Genomic DNA, 24172 nt, shown 5'->3' with positions numbered 1-24172 from the left:
TCGCCTAATTATGGTTTTTTTTCTTTTTTGGTTACTCAATTATAAAAATTACAAAATGGTCATTAAATTATTTAATTTTATCATTTTAGTCAACCAACTATCTTGGATTTTTGGATGTTTTTATTTTTATTACAAAATTGAATAATTTAGCAACCATTTTCTAACTTTTTCATAGTCAAGTGACGAGAAAAGAAAAAATCATAATTAGATGACCTCTACCATAATTTACCCATGATAAATTTACAAGAAAATTGAGTTATTTTTTTCAAAAAATCCACATCATCTAACTATGTTATCAATTTGAATTCAAAAATAGAGACCTAAACTATGTGAAATTATAGTAAAGAGATTAAACTTAAATTATAACATAAAAGGAGGACTAAATTATAATTAAACATTTTTTGGTTTAAGTGGGTAATATAAAGTGCCTGTCATGTCCGGGGATTCCTTGTCTGTGACGGTGACCCACAAAAAACAAAGTACTGTATGATTTTATCTTTATATTATTGCATTGTGTAGTGTGTACGTAGTAAATTTTTTGACGGTGATGTAATAGGCGTTAAATGTGCAAAAAAGGTGTGTTTGGAAGCGAGTAAATGCGGCAACTTGATGTGTTCGGCTTTGGGCTTTGGATGTAAGTTGATCGGCTCAGCCCATGGAATAAACCCTTTTGGGGATAGCTGATCTTCGGATCCCAAAGCTGACGTTTTGATGTTCTGTAAGCCACCCACTTGGTCACTCACCGGCTCCACTTGGCTTTTCGAGGTTTTTGTGGGACCCAACTCAGTGGAGGACTACCAAAATTAAAATATTGATTTATACGTTTCGAATTTGTTCTAAAATTAACTTCATTTTAAATTTTTTTCTTAATATTTTATTATATTGAATAATAGTTTTAATTTTAATTTTTAATATTATTAAAAATGTTAATATGAGTTTATTATATATATTCAACCTAATCTCGTATGTAAAACTTTACTTGACTTACTCAAAACTAAAATTTATACCTTATTAAACCAAATCAGGTCGAAACTTGTTTGAGTTCAAATTTTTTACCATCACTAATTAAGATAGTCAATTCTACATTGATTTTAATCGTACTAATTAGTTGACATTGTTTTAGTAGTGAGTTGATACATTCAACACCAATTCTCCTTTTAATGAAGTATAATGTGATGATTACTCAATTCGTCCTTTAATCATGTAGTTAGAATTCGATCTCTGCTAACAGCAATAAAACACATTTCATGACTAATCATTTGCTTCGAAAAACACCAGCAACAGTGAATTAGTCACTACTCTTAATGGTAGTTACCATAAGTACGGAAAAAAAAAAAACTCCAACCCTTTCTCGCATCAGATATTTTTCATCGTTTATTTTAGATCTTCATTTTTGAAATTTATTGTGGAATATAATTTTTTTATATAAATAAAATAAATATTCTTAAAAATATTGATAAATTAAAAACGGTACGACCAAACAATATGATACCATTTCCACTAATAAAATGGGTCAAAGTTCAATTTCTGAAAGAAGAAAGATATAAACAAGTATGGGAAGTAAAGTGCTTTGTACATAGTTGAAGAGGCTTGTTCATTAATAAAGCCAGAATTCTCCTGGCTCTGATCAACCTATTCTCTTTTAGCATTTTAAGGTCAAACAAACTTGTTAGTCACACCATTGAAAGTTTCCAAGAACATACCTCTCACTCGCAATTAGTGTTTTTCACCGGAAACTGAACTTGATTACGGTTTCAGTTGTCACTGCTAATTTTAAAAGCCGAGGAGAAAGTATCCTGAGCTCCTACTGTTGACGTTGGTTCTTTCTTGTCCGTTCCGAAAAATGAACAATTTTGAAAAGCATCCAGACTACTGGCTATTAAACGGCTCAAACCTCCAAGGCTATCGCTGAAAATTAATTCTTCCGTATGGTACTTACAAGTCGGTATATCGAGATCCAGTGGTCCAAGAGACTCAGGCTGTGATGCGAAGGAACAAGAAAGATGGTCAGCTGTATAAGGAATTTATGACTTAGAAAACACTTGGTTTGCTGGTAATAGAAAAGCTAACATACCCAATAAATGTCAGTCAGCCCATTGAAATCGTTTTCCGTAGTATCCGTGATGCGTGGATCAGATGGACACTTATCTGTGAGGTCTTCACAAGCAGAATTTTCCATTGGCTCCTCTGGATCAGGTGATTCCTGTGAGAGCAGAATGATATTATACCTTAATTTCAGGTAATTATTCAAACAATCAGACAATCAAATTGCCTGAACCAGAAGTAAGACATACCTTAGAATGGGTGCTCAATTCTGCTAAGTTTTGTCTTGCAATCTGTTTGCAGGACGCTTGTGAAGTAATACCGGAGAATCTAGGAACATCGGTACAAGGAATAGGATTCTTCCGAAATAAGAAGGCATCACATGTATCTTCTGCATCCCAGATAGAAGATGCATGGGATGGTATTGACGGAATGTCCATCTTGTTTTGATGCATAGAAATATGAGCAGCAATGGCTGCGTCGAATGAATCACAGCTGAATGGAATCTGCTGAAGACATTGCGAATTCTCTGTAACAGCGCGATCAACACAGTTACCATCCAAGTCATGAGGCACTTCTGCAAGAAGATCTCCGACACTTATGTTTGTAAGACTGTCGGCCCATTCGCCAACAGATAATGCAGCATTGCTATTTTTCAATCTCTGATCATCCTATGCAAACAAAAGAAAGTAAGATGTCGGGAATATAGGGGTGATCAAAATGAAGACGATGGATGATTAACAGATCTTGATTTTAAATCATAATTGCCAGCTGAAACTCTCAAACAGATTCGAAAACTTCAACAAAGGGATGGGAACTTACTGCATCTTCCAACCATCTCATAATAGCAAGATTGCAAGTCTCACTTCTATCTGATGATGCATTTCTTGCAGGAATAGGGGAATCCCCAAAATTATCTTTAAGACCAGTGGCAAGTTTTTTTTCTGTCATGGTGGGAAAACCAGTTCGAGGAGGTTCAAGGGCATTATTTTCTTTCTGTAATATTGGCTGATTCTTGCAAGGATCATCAAGTTTCTTAGACACATCATTGTTAGATGAGGCAGATACTTGTGCTTCTTCCATAACACAGCTCTTCCTACTTTCAGCATTCATATTATGCACATTGGAAAGGTAGGATGGAGAAACAGGTGCTTGCCGTGTCAAAGATTCAACTTCAGCATCAGAAACCCAACCATACCTTCAAAGAGAGCTTATATCAGCAATCATACAAATCTATAACACAGAAGATAGCTACGAGGACAAAATCATTTAGGAAAATACCTTAGGCGAAATACTTGGGGCCTTCCAATCATTGCATATACGTCTGCTGCACTGACAATGGCTGCTTGAGTCCATCTCTGATAAGCCCTAAGGTTTTCTCTTTGAACACCATAAGGGAAAAGCATAAGCACTCCTGATGCTACACTTGAGTTGCCCCATTTTCGATTCAGATGCTCCAGTACTGAAGATATCTTCTTTCGAATACTAAGAGTGAGTTCCAAGTATGGATTGTGTTTATCCTAACAAGAGATGAAGACTAATTATTTCCTTAATACTTCACAACCGGTAATACTTGGTGATACATTATAACAATCACAATAATATTTCCTTTTGGCACTCACCATTTCCAAGGCTCTTCTAGTACTGTCATCAATTGGAAAGAGCTGGAGCTTAAGTTTAACAGTAGCATGTACATTGCTCTCAGCAAAAGGATTTTGAGAGAAAGCAGGCAAAGGAAGTTGATTATTGTCAACTGGTTCAAGGATCTTATGCTCTGGATCTAGAGCGGAAAAAAAGGAGTTTGAGAAATTTTCTTGTGTTCATAGTAATTTCAATTCCTTTCAAGGAAATAATCGACAAATCGATTTGTTCAATCTCACCTGGTGTGTCTTGTTCATGCTCAACTTCTTTGTCACTAGTAGTTCTCTCCAAATGCTCAGCAGCATTGGCAACCAAAGAAACACCAGCAATTGCAGCCTTTTCCCATTTTTTATATGCAGCTGATGAGGCAACTGCCAAACATTGTATAGCCATACAACTTTACCATAATTTTGAATGGAAAACAAGAAAATTGAATTATGGGAATTCCCGTACTAAGCTTTAAAACTTCAGGTGCTAATAATACAAAGCAAGAACCATAAGAAACTGTAAAATGAAGTTAGCCATGGCATCAACAACAATGTTTAGAAATATGAAAGTGGAAAAAGTTAAATAACCAACATCTTTAACATTAGGGCTGCAAAACATGAAAGTAAATAGAAACTGGAAAACCTATTGTATTTAACTATTTATTTGGGGGGTAGAGTACCTGATTTCCATCTTTGCCTTGCAGGTTTCATGGTATTTGACGCAACTTTCATGGTATTTGACTCCCCTTTGTTATTGCTACGATTAACACCTACATTGCTATTACGCTTAAATGAACCTTTTCCAGGTCCTAATTTTTTAATGTTCTGACTCTCTACAAGAACCAGCTTGACAGTATGAGCATCATGTCCAGAAGCCCTACTCTGATTTGTGGAAGTGTTGGGAGATGTAGGTGAAATATTCTCACCATGAGATGGTCGTTTTCTTACATTCTTCTTCCGGTCTTTCAAGAGTTGATGCTCCTTCATTGGAACAACAGATCAGTCAGTCCAGCACAAGCATAAAATGTCATCTAGATGGGCAAATAATAGCAAACAAGCAGCATAAAAGATTCTGACTAACCAAAGCTTCAATAAAAATTTTAAATCTTCGAGGTTTCAAATGAAGTTTCGAGGCTTTGCAGCTATACTTTTCTAAAAGAGACCACCTGTAAAAGAAGACATCCATTTTTCAATGAAACCAAAAATATAGGTCAAGTATTTGTTAATGTACCATTGTTGCAGCATGATAGCATAAAAAATTTAAGATTCTAACTGTCATGCTTAAAAATGGGAATATAAAGGAAATGTTTTTGCCATATGCCCTCTGATGGGGCACCTCAGCTCAATACATTTGCTATAAATAGATATAATGGTGCCTAGTGATAGACTTAAAACTGCAGTTAGCAATGCTGTAACAATGCATCCTCCAAATTATATATTTGAATTTATTTAAATATGTTACAAGAAAAAGATAGTTCTCAGCATTACCAGCGAAGCATTGCTGCATTAGTATCTTTAGAGTTTTTGGCATCCAAACATAATCCAGGACCCAGAAGTTTATTCATCCGCCTGACAAGACGATAGTAATAATGTCTGACCTACAAATTTCAAAAAGAAGACAAATAAAACACTGACAAGAGACTGTAGTCTTATATTGAATATGAAACAATCAGAATAAAATCTAGTAGCAACCTGATCCTTGTTTTTACTTTGCACACGACATGTGATCTTCTCAAAATTCTGCAAGTAATGCTAGTGTCAAGAAATATCATATAGGAAAATGTTAAAAGCCAAAGGACGTATAAGATTGGCTTGCCTTCCCAACTTGTCGTAATGCAGTGAAGAAACTCTCTTCCTCTTGACGTGTCCAAGCAGCCCATTGCCGAGTTGGCTTTTTAGCTAGCATTAGGCATTCAATTCACACATTCATACAACAATTAAATGCATGATCAGTATTTTCCATAGATGGAAATGGTGCATGGACTGAATCGATGAAAATTATTATAAGTGCATTGACATACCAGGTTGCTCCAGCACAGAATTATTCGAGGTGGATGGTACTACATTGGGATCTCCAACCTGAATAGGAATATTTTCTTGATTATTTTGTGCCTCAGAGGCTATGAAGACCTGTGACTCTGTCCGCATGTTGATGGCATCACATGAAAACTAATGCCTCAGCCCCCTCAAATTCGTATACAATCAAGTAAACCTATTTACCAAAAGAAAAATAAGTTTAATATCAAATAGAAAATCGGGAAATGCAACAACCAAAGCAGCACAAGCCAATATATACTCATCATAAACAGCTGAAAGCACATGTGCACATCCCTTAAGAAAATAGCGAAAATAATATTTTCTCCTCTTTGACTCTCAACAAATACAAGAGATTTTATTGAGCTTATCAACTACAATATAGCTCACAGTTTTCACAAGATCGGTTTACTACCATCTGCTATTATTCTGCAAATCTTTACATCAATTGAGACATTAAACAATGATTTCATATTGGAGAATGGTAAAAACAACTTCATATGCTACAAGAGCAAAGGCACAATCTAGTAATCATATTTTAGAACCTAAATATATTTCCTCTTAGGAATTTAGATAATAATAAAAACCTTGTATCTATGGTTAGAAAAAGAACCCAAGCATGTAATTAAGTGAATGCTAAGCACCCTTAGTATTCTCCAATGTGACTATCATAGTCAATTGGTTTAATCTATAAAACGAATGATTATTCACCTTGAATAGTTCATCTATTTCTTTTTTTTCAATTTCACTTCAACAAACAAACAAATGCAAAACAATAAATCTGCATTCAACAACAACGAAACTAAACAATGCATTTGAATTCATCAAACAATCAATCTTCATATCAAAAGAAAAAAAAAATTAAGAATGATATATCAAACAAAACAATCTTCTTAACCGTACATTACATATCCTGATAACATTTGAATTTCCTTACGGAAACAAACCCTAAAACCAACAAACTCTATATCCGAATCCGTCCGCCGATATTCAAATTCAACGAAAACAAGCAAGCAATACAGCTTTACTAATATACAGATTTCAAACAAAAGAAGAAAAAAAAAAAGAACAAATTAACAAAAAAATAAAACCCTTCCGAGTTGCTAGGAAATGCCAGAAAGCTAAAAGCATCAAATCTCGAGCTCAACTTGTTTCAAGTTAATGAGATCTCAAACAACAACAAAAAAGGTAAAGTCAACTGTACGACTATTTGACCAAATTGAATTCCATTTTTCCGTATCAAAATAAATTGAACAGAAAAGAAAAAAAAAACACATAAGATCATACAATAATCTAATTTTTCTCGATAACCATACAAAAGCTAGGGTTTCGAACTACAGTAAAACTTGATCGGCAAAAGCTTAATAACATACCAAAAATTAAAAAAAAAAACAGAAAATTAAGAAGAAATTGAAGTTAGGTTGAAAAAAAAAATACCTGAAATAAAATAAACAAAATTGAAGGAATCGAAGGAGCTTTGATTTGAACAAAGAATCAAAGCTATTGAGACCGGAAGAAGAATCTTCCGACGGACGTCTACAGTTAGGAAGATATGAAAAAATAAAAATTATAATGAATTTTTCTTTTCTTTTTTAATTTTTACTTTGAAGAAAATTGAAAAAAAAAGGTTTTGGTAATTTGAATGATAAAAAGAGTAAAGTAATTTAATAAATTGGAGTATTGGATTTATAAAATAAAAAGCAAATTTTAACTTGGTAACTTTAAACAATATATATTGAATAATGAAAAGGTCAAAATAAAATAAAATAAAATTGTTATTTAGATAATATAAAATCTGTTAATAAAGGAGTGGAATTTTTTTAATTGAAAATCTTAATCACCGTATATCGCAAACGTAGGAGACATGAAGAAAATTGGATTATTTATTTTCGGTCTAATTTGCTTTCAGTCCCTATCTTATTTGAAAATTTAAAATTTAATCCACTTTGATGTCAAAGGAATTTAGTTAGATTGGAATGTATGAAATTTTAAAATAAAGAAATGTGAAATGTGAAATGTGATATGCGTGAAAACTTAAATCAATCATTAAAATGTCAAATGTTTTTATTTTTATTTTTGAATAATTTTTTAAATTTTAAAATGTCACATAATTCAAGTTAATTTTATTTTATAATATTATTAATTGAAGTTTAATTATTAAAATTAAATGAATAAAGCGATTAAACTTTTAAAATTAAAAGTAAAGAATTAAATACTAAATATGAGATAAATATATATATTGAAAGTATATTTATACCTTATTTTTAAAATGTGAAAATGAAAGAAAAGATACTTTGTTTTATTAAATGAAAGCAAAAGGGAAAGAAAATGAAAATCACGGATTTGTCCATCTCTTCTATGGGTTGGTATTCTGTTTTTTAGGGATAAAATTGGACTGGATTTTATTATGAAAAACAAAAATAACAAGCCTTACCCATCTCAGCGGCCCAAGTCCAGGAAGGCCCAATAGCAACAAAATATCTAAGATAATAGAAAAACAACAAAATTAAATAAACCAGCTTGGTCACAAACCTCCTCTCGAGTGTTCACCATTTCTGCTTTCCCCTACCGATTCAAAAGCAACTTCGCCACCGCTCAGTCCGCCATCGATTCAAAATAATTTCTCGCAAAGCTTTCCATCTCGGTCTCCCCCCTCACAAACCGCCCATCCCCTCCTTGCAGCCCACTTATTCTATTCGTTCTTCTCCTTTGGGAAGCAAAGTTTTGAAAGAAAGCCGTATTCTTATCCCCCAATCTCAACCAGTTCGCCCTTGCCCTCTGTTCCCAAAAAAATTATCTCCAAGTTTAACCGAACTTTAGTATCAATCTGCAAGATTGTTGTCATTATAAATATTGGGTTAAAAGAACCCACGAAAAGATTATTCTCCACTGCTCTGCAAGGAATCTTGGAGTTTAATTGTTCTTTTGATATTTGGCAAGAAAATGTTTCCTTGGCTGTTGGATTATTGCATTAAGAGCGTTTCAATTTCTAATGTGGAGAGGCCATGTTCGGTCACGTTCAAACTCTCCCGGTTCATTTCTCTCTTTCTTTCTTTTTTCCATTTTTGCTTAATAATTTCAAGAATCTTTCAATTATGGACTATAATTTTTATAAACACTCAACAACAAGAAGAGGGTGTAATTGTGATATAGATTTGTTTCAAATTATATTTATGAGATAGGTTTTTGGAATCAGATTCGTAAACTTCCTCCCTATTGACTTGATGTAATAACTCTGCTTTTCTATCCAAGTTGAGCGCAGTCTATGGTTACCACCTGTTAAGCATATAGTGTAATCCTAATCGAATTAAACATGATAATTAACACTACAAAAGTTATCTCAACAAACTAAACAAAAAAAATACTTTCGAGTTTTAGATTTTATTTAAATATAAATAATAGTCGAATATTTTAAAATACATAATTTTAAGATATTTAACACATATACCTATAATTGAATTGAGTTAATACAAAATAAAAGAAATTAAGACCTTATTTTCTTTTCTCATAAAATTATTAAATTCATATTATTTTTTCCTTTTACTAATTTTAACTATTCAAACAAAATAATATATATTTTCTATTTCACAATTATTAATTCAAATAAAACATTAGTTAATTATAATGTGAGAATGAATACAAACTTTTAGAAGGTAAATTAAAATCGAATATTTTAAAAAATTATATAATATATATATATATATATATGTATATTTCTGTAGAATTGGAAACTATGTTATTTGGATGAGGTAGTTCTTTTAAAAATAATTATGAAACGTCACCATCAATTAATCAAATTCACAAAAACACATTATTTTATTTTCTATTTTTTCCTTTTACTAATGATTGATAAAGAAATGAATTTCAATTTTTTTACTTGCAAAGATGGTTGTAATTTCTATTTTGTGCTTTGTAAAGATTATTAATATGCATTGTTCATTTTTCTTTGATAGTGTGTTATTGCTTCTTCTTCTTCTTTGGCTTGTTTGATTGCTTCCTCCACCCACAGTTGAGCATCTTGTATTCACTGAATCACTATAAGTTTTTTGGCAATTAAATTCTTTGATTTTATTTTACTGTTATTGAAATTAGTATTGGAGAAATGTGACCCTTTTACTACGATTTGAAGATATGTAACACTGTAAGATCTAGCAGTAATGGCTCGTCTGCCTTTAATAGTACAAAGTGTGAGACGTAAAAGAATTGGTCTTGCATTGACAATATGGTTGCAAATGTGTACAGTTGCGAGTTGGTTCTTACTTACATTGGGTGCCATCTATAGCCTACATACTTATAGACCAATGATTAGATCCTATATTTTAGATTTTTATGCAAAACGAGATTATGTGAAAAGAATTGTATATGCTAGTGACTAGACCTGTATTGAACAAGTTAGGATGAATAGAATTACCTTTTTAAAACTATGTGAGATGTTACAAACTTTAGGGGGATTTAAGTCGTCAAAGAACATGCTTGCTGATGAGCAAGTGGTAATGTTTTTACATATAATTTCTCATCAACTTAAAAATCGAGTTATCAAGCATCACTTTAATAGGTCAGGGGAAACCGTTAGTAGATCATTTCACAATGTTTTAAATGTTGTCATATGCTTACAAGATGTGTTATTTAAAAAGGCAAAGCCAATTACAGCTAATTCTACAGACCCAAGATGGAAATGGTTTAAGGTATTTGAGTGAGTTCTATATATAGCTTGTACATATAGTTGATTTAGATTTAAATATAGTATCCTAACTCAAGGTTTTATACATGTGATGTAGAATTGATTAGGTGCTTTAGATGGAACCCACATCAAGATTAGGATTCCAACAGTTGATAAACTTAGATATCGAACGCGAAAAGGTGACATAGCAACAAATATGTTAGGTGTTTGTACACCTGATATGCATTTTGTTTATGTTCTTCCTGGTTGGGAAGGTTCTGTTGCTGAAGGACGGGTTCTTTGAGATGTCATTAGTAGGAGACATGGACTAAAAGTTCCTTATGGTAAAGTGCAAAATTAGAGCACTTTGAATTAATCTTTAAGATCATACTTTTTTGGGAAATTAACCATGACAAATAAATTTTTTTTATAGGTTTTTATAATCTAGTTGATGTTGGATACACAAATTGTGAGGGATTTCTTGCACCTTTTAGAAGACAAAGATATCATTTGAATGAGTGGCGTTAGGGTTACCAGCCAAGTACTCTAGAAGAATTTTTCAATATGAAACATGCTTCAACATGTAATGTTATTGAAAGATGCTTGGGTTTTTTGAAACTTAGATGGGGAATACTTAGGAGTCCATCATTTTATCCTGTGAGGGTGCACAATAGAATCATTATTGCATGTTGTTTGCTCCATAATTTTATTCGAACCTATATGAGTCTTGATCCTATTGAAGCGGAGTTGGGAGAAGGATTTCCTAGTAATGTGTGATAGATGACGATGAACCGAATATCGTAAATATTCATCCATCGGATGCATGGGCTACTTGGAAGATGGAAATAGACAACCAAATGTTCGATGAATGGCAAACATCTAGAAATTAGTTAGGTTTAGGGTAAAAATAGTAAACGTTTATGACATGCTTAGTGGAAAAAGCAATAGCGGTTTTGGTTGGGATGAGCATTGGCAGCTTGTTGTTGCTGAAGATGCATTGTGGAACTCATATATAAATGTAAGAATTATTTCAAATCTTTATTATCTTATTTTGACTAAACTTATATCTAATATGAATTCCTCATTTTTATAGAGTCATAAAGAAGCCGGTCAATTCAAACATCGTAGTTTCCCTTATTATGGCACAACTTATTGCCATCTATGCAAAAGATCAAGTCACTAGGAAAGATGCTCAAGCAGTCGCTGATATTATTAAAGAAATAGATGTTGAGGATGTAGCTACTACAAATATTCATGAAGAAAGAAACGATTTTTATGGATGCGAAGCTGATGTTTCTTTGGATGACATGGATGTTTCAGCTACACAACCGCAACCAGCTAGAAACCAAGGTGATTCCACATTTTCAAAGAAGAAAAAAAAAAGATTTATGATGTAAGTGATCATATTTCTTCTACTTCATTTCATGATGCTGCCACTTTATTGGCGGAAAACATACGGACCGTTGGCGTTGAAATCAGTAGGAATATTGTAGTGCTTATTCAACAAAAGTCAGAAATGATCATTCAAGAAAGAGCTCTAAATTTATATCCAACATTATGTGAAGTAGGAGGTTTAACTGAGGATGAGCGCTATCGCGCATTCAGCAAAATTCCAGATCATCCAACGCAAATGCTCATTTTCTTTAGTTTACCTTCTTCTGTGCGATTGAAATGGGTTAGAAGATTTCTTGCTGACCATTAAAAATCATGGTTGTGTTGATGATATTTTGATAACTTTTTGTGTTTGTAATATTTGGATGGTATAATGACATGATAGAATGTCATTACAATGTTGTAACTTTTTGATGTTGCAAAATTTTATAACATATGGATTATGACATATAAACTAATGAAATCATTTAACTTTTGTTAATATATGAATATTATATTTGGATGTGAAATATAATTCTCAAGTTATTTATTTCTTCTAATATTTTGTTTTTATTGTAGAATAATTAAATTATTTGTTTCACTAATGATATTTTAGCACATTAAATTGTATTGCGTTTAAAAATAATAAAGTAGATTATATATTATTTTTATAGTATTATATATTATGATTTTTAATTCATATAATAATTATATTAAGAATTTTATTAAATTATATATATTATTTTATTAAATTATATTTAATAATAATTATGTTAAAATATGGTTAAATTATTTATTATTTTATTAAATTATTTTTAATAATAATCTTATTAAAATTTAATAACAATAGCAATAATTATACATCTAAAAAATTCGCTAAAAGTATTCTAGTCATTTTAGTTTTTTTTCCTTATGCTATTATAACATCATTCAATTCAATCAAACACAAGAATACTATTACACTTACAGTTCTATTTCATCTCATTCAACCAAACAATTGAATTACTGATTACAGCTCTATTCAATCTATTCCATTACACTGAACCAAACGTACCCTAGATTGATAAGTTTTAATTCCTCAAATATGATTAAAATTTTATACCCATGAACATAATTTACCCTTTAAAAAAATGACATTTAACTCGTTTGTCCACCACTTATATAACAAATAATTACCCATAAAAAATATATAATATTTTTAATTCAGTGGAGATGGTGGGGCCTTCTTTTTTAAAGGAATAAGTTGCTTCCAGACTCTAGTGTTTTGGGGTTCAATAACAAGCTCAACTAGCTTGGTTTTACTATTCTTCTTCTTCTTATTATTTTGCTCTCATTAGCTGGATCAGTTATGAGAAAGGTGGCCATATGTTTAGGCCATAAAGTTGGGAATCTGCCGAGATTTTCAGAAAGGTTGCAGTTCAAAAAACAGAATGCAAACCCAATTCAGACTACAGATTTCAATATCAAGTAGATAGATGAGCTTTCAAGTCATCCCAGAACTTCTATCATTTACTTTCAACCATCAAGTTAAAACGAAGGTCTGAATTTTAGGAATGTTTATCTACTTTCGATTTCGGCCTCGACTCTTCTTGTTTTCCTTAGATTTACTGTTCCCTTGGGGTTTGGAATTGAAAGTAGTTGCTGAAGCTGGCTTCTTACCCTTACTACATTCCTCAGCCTTATACTCTCTTCGACATCACAATGATCACCAGATTCTTCAGATGCATGGTTGTCGTCTTTTACCAAGTAGCCTTGCTGCTGCAGGAGAGGCATCATTATAGACCACCCTGAACGCAGCTCCTCGCAAAGGGCACCAATTATTGGAACGCTACATTCAAGTTTCAGCTTACTGAAAAGGAAATGGAGAAAGCAGCGGGAACTTGTAAGGAAATATGCTTCACTAATCATGTCATGTAAATTGACATCTTTCAACTACAACTGGAAAAGTAATGCACGATACCAACCTCGGTTCTAGTTCACTATGCAGTTGATTCATTAGATTGAGCACGCTCATTGCATCCCTTGAAAAGTCGTCGTCTTCACCACCTGCAGGTTTCTTCAGCAAATATTCTTTTGTTCCAGCATCGATGATGGAAACAAGTTTTCCTACAAACACCTACAGAAAACGGTGATGATAAACAAACAAAAAAAAACAATAAGAAAGATCATAACAGTGAAATAATACTAGAAATATAAAATACATGGAAAAAGCAGCAAGACATCTGAGGTTATTTAGTAACATGCATATAATCATTACCATCAGTGTTGAAGCATACGAGATAAAGGTCCTTAGATCTTTGATACCATCCACCGCCGTTAATGCTTCAATAATTTCCCAAAAACGGTCATGGTTAAACTGCAGATCACCAACATTTTGATTCTGAGTATTCAAGTCTTGATCTGACAGAGAAACCGAGCTTGAAAACGGAACAACCTCTGAGCTCGTCCCTTCATTGTAATTGGCTGGAAGAAGTTCTTCACAAGAGAAACCAGCAGTTTGATATTGAGAACATCCAGTTTTAGGGAACAAAATTCTCAATAATTCCTCCTTGCATGCGTTGAGCCTCATATCTACAAATATAGCATCTTTGCATCCAAATTTAGGACAGTTTCCATGCATGCTCACTATTACCAGAGGGTTTCCAATTTTCTTAAATGCATTAGCAAGCAGATTCACATCAATATTCAGACGATTATTTCTCCGCCTTCTCCGAAGAGCATCATAAAACTCCCAGGGGAGTAGTTCTGTAATATTCTTTTGGCCCAGCAAGTCAAAAAGTAAATCAAGGCCCTTGCCAAAGTTCAAATGAAGAAGACATGTAATGAGAACCAATCGCAAAACCAGCAGTGAATGGTACTCCTTCACAGCTATACCAGACTTCTTGATCCAATCTATGGTCTCTCTCTTACAAAACAGGAACTGCCGAACCATGTCAATTACAAATTTAACAATGTCTTCCAAGGATTGTTTATCAACAGCCACAAAACTGGAAGTTAAGCTGGGTCTCCCATCCAGGTATACAACCCATTCCACAAATGTCGTCTTTGTAGAGAAGAAGCATCCGTTGACGAAGGATAACAACATTAGATGGCGCTCAACCAGATACAAGAAACAAACCGGTGACATATAATCAGATATTTTCCTCCAGTTTACTTTATACGTATCTTGTAAAGCTTCGTGGAACTTCAAAATAACTGGCTCAATACTCCCAGTTTGTTTGATATGACAAGCAGCAGATTCAGTTGTAGTTCCTGAGCTTCTATTCTCCCCAATAAATTCACTGATATTGTCAGTCGTAGAAAATGTAGGAGAACCTCTATCCTCTTTCAGATTCACAATGAAGTTCTTCCATGGTCTATTCCAGTGTAAACATTCAAAAATCTTCACAAAAAATTCAGTAGTAAGCTCACCAGATCCAAGAATTATCAACGCCACCTTTCCAATTTTCCCATATGACAAGCTATTACATTTTGATCCGGTACTTTGCAATATAAGTTCTTCAAGTAACTTCCTTGAGATTTCAGTTTCTCTAAGAGAAATCATGTTTTCTCTCAATGATTCTCGCCAATCAAGAGGAAATATATAGCCAAAGAAGTGCTTTGTTGACAGGTTGACGAACTTCATCAAATCCTTTTCTGCATGCTGGCTGTTCAGAAACTTGGAATTCAACAGAAAACTTGCAACCTCATAGATATGAGTAAGAGACCTGCTTTGATTAAAAGATGACAAAGAATTCCGGTGTGAGAAATTATAGAGTAGCTCAAGCATTTTCAAGACTTGCAGGCCAACAGAGAACAATTCTGAACACCAATAACTCCTTGCAGCTGAGACAAATTGATGGATTGAAATAGAAACCTGCTTCTGGTTTCTGCAAACATGTTTGTTCTCCAGTTTTCTCAGCCATTCAGCGTCAGAATTCAGAAGATAGATAGGATTCAGATTGTTAAATTGTCTCCATACACCAAAATAATTCAAGCAGAAATCTCCATATCTTCTAGAATCATTAGTTCCATATTGGTTTTCAGCATGCTCAAGATACTCGAATATCTTCAAAATTTTATCCTTCCAGAAATTCCAAAAGTAGACCAGTGTCTCGCTGGAAACCCTGTTATTATAAATTTGCTCTTCTGAATAGCTTGCTAGATCAAAGACCAATTCATCTATCCATTCATAATTCGATATATTTAAATGAAGGTGATGATCTAGAATTATTCGAGCAACTAACATTTCACCTCGGGTACTCTTGTGCATCTGAGAAGCACTTAAATATTGTTTCATCAAGAACAAGTTGCTTGGCTTGTTCAATAAAATGTCAGCCTCTGAACAAACAAGCCCATAAAACCAGCGTGACAAATTCTTCGCAAATGACTTAGCTTTTGATAGAAGGTTTTCTTTCTCTTTAAACTGCTTTAACGGCCACCCTGTGCTCCCAGCTAACCAAAGAGAGTTAGCGAACACAAACCAGAGAATAAGATGCACAGCCTCCTCATATTGTGCACCCTTCCCAAGCAGATCAGCAGCAAGCAGAAGGTCACCTCTCAACTTAGCAATATTTGCTGCCTCCAAGAAGTTCCCTGATTCTTCTTCCAATGATAGGAGCTCATCGAGGCATTCTAAGGACTGCAAGAATTGTCGTCTTGAATTCACGGAATCAAACGCTCGGACATAATTGATCATTGCTCTCTTATCATTAATCTCATGATAATGACGGGCACAGTTCTCCAGGAACGTTTGCTTAAGCTCCTCCAAATCCTTACTTCTTTGGACCATTTCTTCATCTGCTTTTGCATGTTGTTTCCAGTATTGAATGTATTGCAATCCCATATCAAAGAGTTTTCCTTTCGTACAAACAGACAGGCATTTTGAGATATAGTTGCCTTTTGCATACACCTCTGCTGCAGTAATGTAACATCCAGCAAGAACAAAACATTCTGCTGCTCTCTCCAGAGCAGATTCCCCACATTTTTCCAAATAAATCTGACCTGCATTTTCAAAACAATACTTTCAGAATCATAAATCCTGGTATAAACTAGGTACAAAGAGGGAAAATGAAATTGTACCCGCTCTTTCATACTCCTTTAACATGTAAAAGCACTCTGCAGCACGCTCAGCCTTGCCAATGGAATCAAAAATATCAGCAGCCTGCCTCCTGGCAATAGAAGCCATTTCGGGATTTGATCCATGCAATCGGTCAGCATTTGCCCTAAGTCCAAGGGCCTTAGCTAGTTTTTCCCCATATGTATCATTTGCTCTTTCGAAGCATATTGTTGCCATCTCATAGTTATCCTGATGCAACAGCTGCAGGACACAAATTAGTGGGAGAAAAGAGTAGTTAGATTTGCACAAAGATCAATTCTTTGGAAAATAGCAGGATATAACTTGGATCATGTATGAAAAATATTAACAATAGATTATTAATACAATTAAATTAATTGTGTTAGAGTTGTGACCCAAATTCTTATTCTATTAGATGTTGATTAGAATAAGGTTTTCTAAACCTAGCAGTCTATATTCCTTATAATCATTCGAATTCGACATAGTAAATTTTCTTCTCCTCTGTCCATGGTTTTTTCCTAAGAGGGTTTCCACTTAAAATCTGTTTGTTCTATTTCTCTCTCTTTTCTTGCCATTATCGACATTCTATTTTTAACAAATTGAATTTACAAATAAGATTTATCTGACTAGAACAACCAGATGAGTTGTAGAACACCTTCTTAAAGCAAGAAACAACAAACCTTATAACCACGTGACTTCCACTCTTCTGAACTACTTGCTACTTGCATTGCTTGTGCAAGAGAATCATCCAGCTTCCTAACTTGAACAAGGCACTTCCTTTTCCAGTAATTGAACACCGGCTCGGAAAACTCTTTGACATTTTCACAAATCCACAGCCTTTGCCTTGTGCGGGTGATGGCAACATATAACTGCTTCAATTCAGAGCACATAATGTTGTGTTTTGCCTGTTTGAAACTTGGGGATGGACAACTGGCATCAAGTAAGCCTTGCTCCTTCATGAATTCATATACAACTCTCCACTGATTCTTTAAAGGTGATGAACCGAAAAAGTTGTACAATAATACATCCTACAGAAATGTCATGTACAAAACTAATCATAACATGGACAAATCATTTTGACATCTTCTGAAACAAAGACTAGGAAGACGTGAAAAAGGCTCCACTAAGATGCATGCAGACCCGATCAATTAGTAAATACAAATGCTAAACATATATATATATTTTTTGGTCAAAGCCAAGCCAGCCAACTTGAGCTTAGGTTCTGAACTTTCGAGAAAGAAAACATTAGCTAGACAACACAAAACTATCAATGAGCATTTCTAGTAAATACAAACACTGACATGCATAAACTAGCAGATAATAGGATGATAGAAAACAAGGATATTTACTAAACCCGAAATACCTGAAACTCTAATCCTTTGCATTCCACTATGGTCAGAACAAGAGCTTGCTTGCCAACATACTTTAAAATTTCATTCTTGGCAGGATCATCACGTACTAATATGACCTGCTCTGCTCCAAATCCAACCATATGTGCCCTGGCATTACCACTGTTTGTGAATATTTTGGCAACTACATTGTCTTCGTTGTCAGATTCAAGCCAAATTGGGGCTTCCCCATAAATAAGACTAGTTTCAGGGCATAAAATATCAACAAATGAAGGAAAGAAATGGTAAAGAAGATCAATGATACTCTGCGCTAACCTCAGGACGCCATCATGAGTACGAAAATTCTGGCTTAAGTGGAAATTTTTAGATATTTGACCCTTCTCCTTTTTCCCATGATTTGTTTCACATTTTGATTCCAAAACAAACTCATTGTAGAAAAGGGATCGTATATCTTCAAACCTAAAATCAATACCCCTGGCAATAGTTTGTGCTGTATCCCCACAGAAAACAAAGCCTTCACTTACATTTTTGCAAACATGTTTGAAAAGAGCAATCTGCCTCATTGTAAGATCTTGCACCTCATCGATATAAACAAAATCCATGATGTCACCCTCATACCTTTCATTTTGAAGTCTATCATGGAGATCAACCACAACATCAGCCATATCAAACTCACCATTTTCTCCTTTCATTTTTTCGTAATCTTGAAAAATATCATATATCATTTGCCTCTCATGTGAACTTAAGGCAGACGCCCGACCCTCAGATAGTTTTACATAATCCTCCGCATTGAGTCTACCATCATAGGAATTCCCTGATCTCAAGCCTCCTTTTATATGAGACATTATCTCTGTGAAGACTCTGGATGAGTCAAGCTTATTTGTCAGGTTAGCATTAAAATGAGGCCAATAAATTGAACAAAACTTCTCATAGGTTATCTCCTTTGTTCTTATACAATTTCGTACCAAGGTTGGAGCAGTTACAACTTCCATATTTGATAGCTCCCTGGCATCATAGAATTTCTCAAAGAATGAGTTGCCCATTGTTCCATCAAGCATAATCAGAAACTTTTGCAAAGTTATGACAAGTGGGTATGCCTTGGGAAGAATATCCACAAATGAATCTGGAATATCCTTGAACTGTGCTGCACCATCAGTATCATCAACATCTTGAAAAGCACCCTCTAGAGAAAAGTTTCCACCGCTGACAAACCTGAACAACAAGGATTGTTAAACCAGGAAAACAAATACATGCATCTAAATAAAGTACCCTAACCGGAGCGCTAATTAAAAGAAAAGTTAATCAAATTAATTTACATGGAAGTCAACAAAATAACAAACCATGTGAACAGTAACAAAGAAACCTCTACACTTTACCATAGGAAAGCAGAATTCGTTAAACGTAGTCAAAAGACCTTCATAGATTCGAAAACTGAAAAGTCAGAAAACACTTTTCAGGATTATACAATAGAGAAGAGTTGCCAACAATTTTAGACAAAAATCTTTTCAATGATTTGTTTTGTTCCAAAATTCAAAGAGAAGATGCAAGATTTTCAGCTTTTACATAGCAAGACATCGAAGTTCTGTTTTCCACTCTAGGGTCTATATATGATGCTCTGATCATCAATTACATTTACTGAATTCTTTAAAAAAAGTTAATTTGATTTTCTACCCTAAAAGGAAGCACTTCGTGAAACATGCAAATGCTATGATTTAACCACAAACATGACAGGACATTTCCAAAATATTAGAAAATAAATTTTAAGAAAAAGGTTTCATTGCAATAAAACATAAAAGGGTGGTAGGACTTAGAGTTCAGACTTCATAAGGTCTAAGCCTATCATTTTATCACTGCGGTAAACCATGTTATATATCCAAAATATTATATTTTTTTTCTGTGCCAACTATAATTTCAAAGGTATTCATACTACCATTAAGCTAGCGCTTTATCTCATTATCCAACACACCTTTTCAATTGAAGAACATGATTTTTCACCGCATAACAAAGTTTAGGACTGACTGTGACAAAAAGCTGGCGCAATGGAGTTGCTTCAGTACCTCCAACACCACCCATATTTCTGTTTGCCAGACAGACATCACTAACCCTATTTGTGTTAACTGCATCAAAACCTTCAGTTGCTAACAGGTGCAGTTGCTCTTGCTTAAACAACTTCATAGTCAGCACAGTAGTCTTCCCGGTGCCTGACCTGCCTAATATAAAAGTGCTTCTTGGGAATAAAATTATATCACGTTCATGGTCTGTCACCTCGAATGGAAGTTCTGGTTCTCTTCCATCATGATCAAAGAGAAGGTGGCTCACAACACCCGATGATAAAGAGTAGAACTTCATCAGCAGTAAGCTCTCACTGACTTTTGAGTTCTCTAAGTAACATCTATCATCTGAAGCACTACTACCACGTGAACTGTTTTTTATTTCATCTTGGCTTAAAGTTTTAAACTTGACACTACCAAATGAGGTTGTCCAAGTTTTCGGAACTTCCAAATCCCTAAATAAATAAAAAAGAAGAAAAGTTAAGAATTACTGCATATAAGACATAATAATCATATTCAAGAAAGGCAAATTTCATATTTACATGTTAGAACTACCATTATGGTCCTTACCCCTCCAGATATTTCTCATTGCAATGACGGATAAAATCATCTGTATACATTTTGAAGATGCCATCAAGGCGCTTAACCAGCCTCATAATATCTGTTGAAAGCTGGACTGCAAAGCAACATGTGGCCAGCAGCATGGTTGGCTGTCGAGCTTGGTGTGCAAGACTGAAGCTGAACCAGATGAAGCAATCAACTTTGGATGTTTTGTTCTTTTGTAACTTAGTTTAGTTCAACTTTAACTATTTTCCAAAGTTAGTTGGATTAAGTTTGTGATTGGATTGATGATGTAAAAGCTGATATGTCAGCTTATTTTGTATTTGACTTAAGCTTGTATTAGTTTAGTTTAAGTGGGAGCAGTTATGTCATTAGGTAACTGTCAAATGAATCAAATTTGTAACTCTTTTATATATTCAAATTTTGAATGAAAGATAGTAGTGTTCAGTTACAAATTGCTGAATATTCATTTTGTTCACTGCTTTTTGCTTTGCTTGTTCTTTTTGCTTGATACTTCTTGCTTCAGTTTTGCAAATTACATTTTGCAACTTCGCTTCTTTTTTCACGCCATTGTTCCAACAAATGGTATCATGAGCCCGAGTCTTTGAGGGGCTTTGTATGCAATCTGTTGTGTTTAAATCAAAACCAACAAAGAAGTTCAAAATTTGGTAAGATCGAAGCATCTGGATTCGATCTAGCAGGATGAGTTTCACTCCACCACCTCCATCTGTGTTCACTGGAGAAAACTATCACATTTGGATAGTTAAAATGAAAACTTACCTCCGTGCACATGATCTCCGGAGTGTGATCGAGAATGATCTTGAACCACCTCCATTGAGAGCCAATCCCACTATTGCACGATGAGGCAACATCTTGAGGAACGAGCTAAGAAGCACAAGGCTATGGCCTGTCTCTGAGTGGAGTGTCGATGTGATATTCACACGTATCATGGCATGTGACACACCTAAGCGTGCTTGGGACAAGTCAAGGAGGAGTTCATGGGGACCGACAAGACAAGGCAACAGCAGGTGATCAACCTCGGAGAGACTTTGAAAATTTGAAGATGAGGAGTCTCGAGACCATCAAGCGATTACTCGACAGGGATAATGGCCATTGTCAACAGCATTAGGCTCCTGGGAGTGGACTTCACAGAGAGCAGAGTTGTTGAAAAAGTCATTACAACTCTCCCTGAGAAATTTGAGTCAAAAATCTCTTCACTTGAGGACTCGAGGGATTTATCAGCCATTTCATTGTCTGAGCTGATAAACTCCCTAGTATGCACTTGAACAAAGGAGGGCAAATAGGCAGGAGGAGAATCCTGAAGCTGCTTTCCAGGCTAAAGCCAGTGAAGGCTCGAGTGTGATTGCAAAAGGCAAGAAGCCTTGGCACAACAAAAGGGTCAAGTCAGGAAGAGATGAAGCAAAAAGGGTGTTCCCACCATGTGTTCATTGCAAGAAGACAACACATTCAGAAAAGTATTGCTGGTTTAGGCCAGATATTCAGTGTAGAAAGTGTAAGCAGTTTGGCCATGTGGAGAAGGTGTGCAAGGGCAAACCAAGGGAAGCTGCTCTGCAACAAGCTAGACCTGCTGAGGACATTCAAACTCAGGAGGAGCATGTGTTCACAAAGAACTTGTTTTGTTGGCACAACCAAGGCCAAGAATGATTGGCTACTAGACAGTGGTTGCTCACACCATATGGCTGCAGATGAGAAGCTGTTCAAGGGCCTAGACAGAAGCTTCCACTCGAGGATTAGAATTGGAGATGGCAGGCTGATTGAGGCTAAAGGCAAGGGCAATGTGTTGATTAGCACTGGTTCAGGTAATAAGCTGATCTCAGATGTGTTTTTTGTACCTGACTTAGACCAGAATCTGCTTAGTGTTGGCCAATTAGTTGAAAAGGGCTATACATTGGTTTTTAAGGATGGTTGCTGTATTGTTCAAGACATGAATGGTCTGGAGTTAGTCACTGTCTCTATGACTGATAGGTGCTTCATGCTGGATGTTAGCCAAATAGAAAGAAAGGCATACACCAGCCTTGTTGAAAGAACTGACTTGTGGCATAGGAGACTAGGCCATGCAAATTTCAGATCCATCGATCTACTACATAGGCTGAATTTGGTTGATGACATTTCAAAAATTGAAGTTAGTGGGAATGTTTGTGAAATATGTCAGCTTGGTAAGCAGGCTAGACTGCCTTTTTCTGCTGACAGTGCTTGGAGAGCTCAGAACAAGCTCGAATTGGTGCACTCTGATGTTTGTGGCCCTATGAGAACACCTTCAATCAGTGAGAACAGGTACTTTGCCCTGTTTATAGATGATTTAACAAGGTTGTGCTGGGTCTACTTCTTGAAGCAAAAGTCAGAAGTGTTTGAGGCCTTCTGCAAATTCAAGGCATATGCTGAAAATCAGTCAGGCTGTAAAATTAGAGCCTTGAGGACTGATAATGGCTCTGAATATGTGTCTGAGAGATTTCAGAAGCTTTGTGATAGTGCTGGAATTCACCATCAGCTCACAACAGTCTATACTCCTCAACAGAATGGAGTCTGTGAGAGGAAAAATAGGACTGTGCTAAATATGTCTAGGTGTCTATTATTTCAAGGCAAGCTTCCAAGCCAGTTTTGGGCTGAGGCAGTCAACACCTCAGTGTATCTGCTCAATAGACTGCCAACTCGAGCAGTCAAGGATAAAACACCTTTTGAGGCTTGGCATGGAGTCAAACCTATGGTAACACATTTAAAAGTGTTTGGTTGTATATGTTATGCTCTTATTCCAGTAGAGAAGAGGACCAAGCTTGAGAGCAGGGCTACTCCAGGAATCTTTGTTGGCTATAGCAGCAACAAGAAGGGTTATAGAGTGTATGATCCTACAGCAAAGAAGGTCTTAGTCAGCAGAGATGTAAAGTTTGATGAAGAAAAAGTGTGGAATTGGAATGGTGTTGAAGCTGACATGTCTGAAATGGACCAGTTGGACTTGGTTGATGAACCTATAGAAGAGGGACCAAGTGAAGATGCTGTAGATGACATACCAGTGAGGGGCACCAGGACTTTGGCTGATGTCTATCAGAGGTGCAATGTTGCTGTGATTGAGCCCTCAGACTTTGAAGAGGCTGCCAAGGACAGAAGCTGGATGAAAGCTATGGAAGATGAGTTAGAAATGATCAACAAAAATCAGACTTGGGAGTTGGTAACCAGACCAGAACACAAGAAGGTCATTGGAGTTAAATGGGTGTACCGGACCAAGTACAATGCTGATGGCTCACTGAACAAGCACAAGGCCAGGCTTGTGGTGAAGGGCTACAGTCAGCAGTATGGTGTGGACTACTTGGAGACCTTTGCTCCAGTAGCAAGACTGGATACAATTAAGCTGCTGTTTGCTTTAGCAGCTCAGAAACAGTGGAGAGTTCACCAATTGGATGTCA

General features: G+C 35.1%; 2 protein-coding genes across 3 annotated transcripts; both read right to left on the bottom strand.

The window, feature by feature from the left end:
• Window positions 1-1457: 1457 nt before the first annotated feature.
• On the bottom strand, window positions 1458-8706 carry LOC105786414 (TSL-kinase interacting protein 1). Of its 2 annotated transcripts, none has more exons than XM_052620504.1 (14): window positions 8238-8706; window positions 5693-5883; window positions 5488-5570; window positions 5364-5411; window positions 5160-5269; window positions 4753-4837; window positions 4352-4652; window positions 3924-4055; window positions 3666-3823; window positions 3325-3563; window positions 2866-3241; window positions 2295-2714; window positions 2075-2203; window positions 1458-1979 (listed from the first exon to the last, which is right to left on the bottom strand). In XM_052620504.1, the coding sequence occupies exons 2-14, from the start codon at window positions 5817-5819 to the stop codon at window positions 1755-1757; spliced, it is 2433 nt and encodes an 810-aa protein (XP_052476464.1). In that variant the 5' UTR covers window positions 5820-5883; window positions 8238-8706; the 3' UTR covers window positions 1458-1754. The 2 variants fall into 2 exon arrangements, with proteins under 2 accessions (XP_052476464.1, XP_052476460.1); XM_052620500.1 differs by lacking the exon at window positions 8238-8706 and adding an exon at window positions 7143-7337.
• Window positions 8707-13071: 4365 nt separating this feature from the next.
• LOC128035920 (uncharacterized) lies at window positions 13072-21703 on the bottom strand. The gene is made up of 9 exons (XM_052626042.1): window positions 21534-21703; window positions 20763-20930; window positions 20108-20647; window positions 18156-19353; window positions 17473-17820; window positions 16798-17035; window positions 13994-16719; window positions 13701-13852; window positions 13072-13585 (listed from the first exon to the last, which is right to left on the bottom strand). The coding sequence occupies exons 1-9, from the start codon at window positions 21701-21703 to the stop codon at window positions 13294-13296; spliced, it is 5832 nt and encodes a 1943-aa protein (XP_052482002.1). The 3' UTR covers window positions 13072-13293.
• Window positions 21704-24172: the final 2469 nt, after the last annotated feature.

The sequence above is a fragment of the Gossypium raimondii genome, chromosome 1, assembly GCF_025698545.1.
Source record: "Gossypium raimondii isolate GPD5lz chromosome 1, ASM2569854v1, whole genome shotgun sequence".
Classification (NCBI taxonomy): Eukaryota; Viridiplantae; Streptophyta; class Magnoliopsida; order Malvales; family Malvaceae; genus Gossypium; species Gossypium raimondii.
The sequence above is the reverse complement of the archived record's forward strand: the minus strand, read 5'-3'. Positions and strand labels throughout refer to the sequence as shown.